This window comes from Monopterus albus, unplaced genomic scaffold (genome assembly GCF_001952655.1).
Source record: "Monopterus albus unplaced genomic scaffold, M_albus_1.0 scaffold235.1, whole genome shotgun sequence".
Classification (NCBI taxonomy): domain Eukaryota; kingdom Metazoa; phylum Chordata; class Actinopteri; order Synbranchiformes; family Synbranchidae; genus Monopterus; species Monopterus albus.
Window position 1 is genome coordinate 1,111,103 of NW_018128115.1, and position 4,226 is coordinate 1,115,328.

The 4,226-nt window shown below is 46.5% G+C and overlaps 1 protein-coding gene across 1 annotated transcript in view; it reads right to left on the reverse strand.

The window, feature by feature from the left end:
- Nucleotides 1-4,226, reverse strand: part of LOC109971814 (apoptosis-stimulating of p53 protein 2-like) — a 13,352-nt gene that overhangs the window by 2,352 nt on the left and 6,774 nt on the right. Inside the window, exons 7-12 of the mRNA XM_020620300.1 lie at nt 4,129-4,226; nt 3,275-3,474; nt 2,284-2,448; nt 1,809-2,028; nt 1,498-1,620; nt 780-1,055 (exon numbers count right to left, since the gene is read on the reverse strand). Of these exons, the coding sequence (XP_020475956.1) occupies nt 780-1,055; nt 1,498-1,620; nt 1,809-2,028; nt 2,284-2,448; nt 3,275-3,474; nt 4,129-4,226 (1,082 nt within the window). The remainder of the gene's footprint in view (nt 1-779; nt 1,056-1,497; nt 1,621-1,808; nt 2,029-2,283; nt 2,449-3,274; nt 3,475-4,128) is intronic.

A 4,226-nucleotide genomic window follows, 5' to 3' on the forward strand; every position in this document is an offset into this window, starting at 1 on the left:
GACTAACTGCTCTTTCTGGCTTTTGACTCTTTACCTGACTCCAAAGGAGAACTGTACAAGAATTCCTATATGTCTAGACTGTCTGTTTATGCATAAATGGCAAATAAAAATCTTCACTCTTACCCACCCAACGCTCCCAGTACCTCATAGAGACTGTGTCTGCCCCCCCGCCCACCTAAATTATATAAATCAAGAAGAGTTATTCATAAGAACCTAGTTAAAATTAAGATGACTCCTCTTATAGTAGAAGGTAATAGGACAATCAAATGTGGACTATTAAATATCAGATCTCTCTCATCTAAATCTCACACAGTGATTTATTGTGTCTGACTGAAAGTGTAAAGTGTCCTGAGATGACTTTTGTTGTGTTTTGGCACTATACAAATAAAACTGAATTATAGAAACAAAAAACAAGAGTTTAGCAGCTACGTTTAGAGAAACTGCTGAGCACCTCCTTGAACCAGATCCTCTCTTAAAGCCCACTTACACTTTCTGCATCCATGTGACTGAGTGACATACATTTTGTCATCTGCCCATGAGGGTTTGGTGCAGCCCAGTTTTATGACTGCACACAACCTGTGCAGAAGAACTGCACCATGTCTAGGCCTGTTCTGGACTATATCCACGTCAGGTGTTCTGGGCCAAGTCCAGGTCACCTGTTCATAAACATATCATCTCAAACACTCAGCATTTCAGTTCTTCCTCGCAGTAATCAACTTAATTAAAGATCTGAGTTGTATGGCTCTGCAAGGCTCATCAGTCTTGTCCAGGTGCTTATTGTGTTTTTTCTTCTGGCGGTGTCTCAGCCAGTTTTGAAAGTTGGTTTCCAGCAGGGTTGTTGTATCCCTCTACTCTCACAAAGTTAGTAGTTTCTTTACATTTCACCTCTCCAAAAACAGATGAGCATGACGTTTGTAGGATCAGAGAAGTGGTCTCAGTGCAGTGTACCTGTTTGTCCCTGAGCAGGTCCTCGGTGCTGTGACTGGTCCGTGAAGGGACAGCGGGCGGGCTGTCAGACCCTGAGAGGCCCTTCTGGTCTGTGAGCGTCTCACCGCCTTCAAGAGGGAACATCATTATCATAGAATGAACTTTTTCTACATTGTGGGAGTTTCTTAAACAGAACCAGCGGACTTTGACATCAATTCAGCCAAAATTTGGATTCGCTCCTTCTCTTGTCTGATTTTTATAAAGAAAATTGCTCCTGAATGCTTCTGTGTATCAGTCAGTTCTGAAATGGGGCGTGTCTCACGAGACCTTTCAAGACAGTGACTATGTGCGACTCTGTAGCTGAGGACTGAGTTGAATTGTGACAAAAACTCGTAACACATGCAAAGAAATGTCAGAACCCGCGTAGCTGAGGACTGAGAGTTTAATTGAGACAAAAACTCATAACACATGCAAAGAAATGTCAGAACCCCTGTTAATAAAGGCTAATGGGCAGTGAAGCCTTACACGGCCACACGTGTCGGACGTCGTAGCAGTTGCACCCTAACTGACCTGAGTTGTGACATCTGAGGCCGGACATGCGAGGCAGCGTGGAGGCGTGGCTGTGACCTCCAGAGGATTCAGAAAACGAGCTGCTCCAGTCAGAGAGTTTAGTTATTTTGGAGGTGCTGGATCCTGTGGAGAACAGAGAAACATACACTACACGCTGGTACTGACCCTGAAGTAGAAGTTAATGGCACCTGTCCAAAATGATGCTGGGGCAAAGGACAGAGCACAAAGACATTCTGATTGTGTCAACTGATTGCATAAATTATTTCATAAAGGAAACTATGCTCCATTTTCTGCCTCTCAGTGTGGAGTACCTGAGGCCACTTTGACCGGTCTGGGAGGAGGCTTCAGGAAGGAGGTAGGCATGGGCAGGGTGGCAGTGCCGTCCGGATATGCAGGCTTCACCAGAACCTCCTGGCGGGGTGGCACCAGGGGCCCCTGAGAGCTCGTAGTGGAGGACGACTGAATGTAAGGCCCCACTGCCGCCACTCTGGAGCCCAATGCGTGCTGAGGGGCCACGGTGTCTGAGACCACCTGGAGGGAGCAGCGAAGTGTGACTGCTGCAGCCATTTCACTTTGTGCTGAATGTCTGCAGACTGAAGCTAGTTATTGTCAAATCCCTTCACAGTAATAGCAGTTATCACATTAAGACTGGCGTTGGAGCCAGATCTGCTCAGTGTCTTGATTTTACAAGTTGCTCCACTATAAAGACTTAACTACTGTAAATCCCTCGAGAAAATAATGTGAGAAATGCATGTTGTGCTGATGTTTTCGCTCAGGTCCACTCACCGGCAGGTTCTCCTTCTGCTGCAGGTTGACCTTCTTCTTCCAGAGCCGCTGCCGGAGCTCAGCCAGCCGTCGGTCCATTGCTGCCACCTCCAGATTCCTCTTGTTCAGGCTGTCCCTCTGCTGCTGCAGCCGGGCGCTCTGGTCCTGGTTCAGCTTGTTCCTCATCTGGGAGGGACAAAGGTGTTGGTGAGGATGGAGGTCATTTTCATTCTACCGCTTAATCCCCGAACGGGGTCACGGGAGGGGCCGGAGCCAATCCCGGCCGGCAATCGGGCGAAGGCGGGGTACACCCTGGACAGGTCGCCAATCAAATCCATCGCAGAGGATGGAGGTCAGAAACAGGTAAAAAAAAAAAAAGGGCAGGAAATGCAGCAAAACTTACATTAGCTTGTTGGCCAGGCCCACCTGCTACGTTCAGACTAGCCACGCTGCCTAGTTAGCTAACAGGTAGCTAGCTAGGCTCTGTAACTGGCCACTGACATTTGACTATATTAATACATGTTCTTCTGCTAAACTAAAATGTGTTTTGTCAACATATTTTTCCTGTGATGGAAGAAATATTCAGCAATAATACAGAGTAAACATTCTCCACTACAAGGAAAAGTTGAGTAAAATATTTAAGTGTTATCACCAAAATATATTTCCTGTTTTCTTTTGAAATATTCCTTCAATGGATTAATGTGTCAGGAGCAAGGTGAAGCTCAGGTACATGACATGATGTTCAGGTTAGCTTCAGTGCTAAAGCTGAGCTCAGTCCAGTGTCTTTGACCTTTTAATCAAGTCTGCAGTTTTCATCTTAGTTTTTTTAATCAATCAGGTTTCATAAGTGCTGGGACCCAATCTGTGTGAGGAATGAAGAGGGCTGTTACTGCAGGAACATGCCCACACCGTGTACAGCACATGTACAGTGAGTAAGACTAAAAGCTCTGGGAAAAACAGTGAGTAGACCACTGAGTCGCAGGAGACTCGGCACTAGCACCAGCCCTCTCACCTGCAGCTCTTTATAAAGATGCTCCAGCTCCGCTGTGGAGGAGTTGTGATGGTGAAGAGGAGGAGGAGAAGGAGGAGGCTCCAGTCTGTTGCTCCTCAGCACCTCCAGCTGGTCGCTCAGCTCCTCCACCCTTCCCACAGCCACCAGCAGCTCCTTCTGCTTCTGCTGAAACAGCCCGGTCATGTGCTCGATCTCCTCCACTGCCACCGGCAAACAGAGTCAGTATTAAAGCACCTTCCCCAAAACCTTACTTTGATGAATGTGCTATGTCATAAGCCTCGTTTGTTAAGCAGCCGTTTGTTCTGTCTAAAACTGGAAAACTATAACGTAAACTGGCTGTTATAGGTTATAGTTTGCTGTGACGATAAGCTTCATCAGAAAAGAAAAAGCAGGAAGCATTTAAGAAATGTGAACGTCATCACTCATTAACCTTGAACCAGCTCTCACAGCCAAAGTCGAACCATGGACGTCTTTTTCAAAAGCTTGTAAAACCTATTTGTTTTCTTTGGCTTTTCTTTTGTCAGTTTTACTTAATTCTGCTGATTTGACATATTCTCTGTCTTTGCCTTTTCTTCCTGCAAAGCACATTGTTAATTTAAGAAGCGTGTGTTGAAAAGTGCTATAAACTACTAGCTAACGTGCACGCCCCATTTATATTGCCACTTTGCAGCCACGGTGTGCATCTCATTACAGCTGACTGTGGTTTGGTGTAAACCTTCTGAAGTGAAACTGCCTGCTGCCGATGGGAGGCTCCTCTCTGCTGCAGCCACAGCTTAAACCAGTGAAACTGACTTTTGACAAAGAAACTAAATGTCATCACAAAACCTGTGCACCCAGACCTCCATCACACTCGCCTAGTTTGCTGTTGCTGAGGCGTTTCTGCTCCACCTGGCCCCTGAGGGCCCGCACCCGCCGCAGTTTGGCCTCCTGGTTGTGTGCGTTCTCTTTGAGC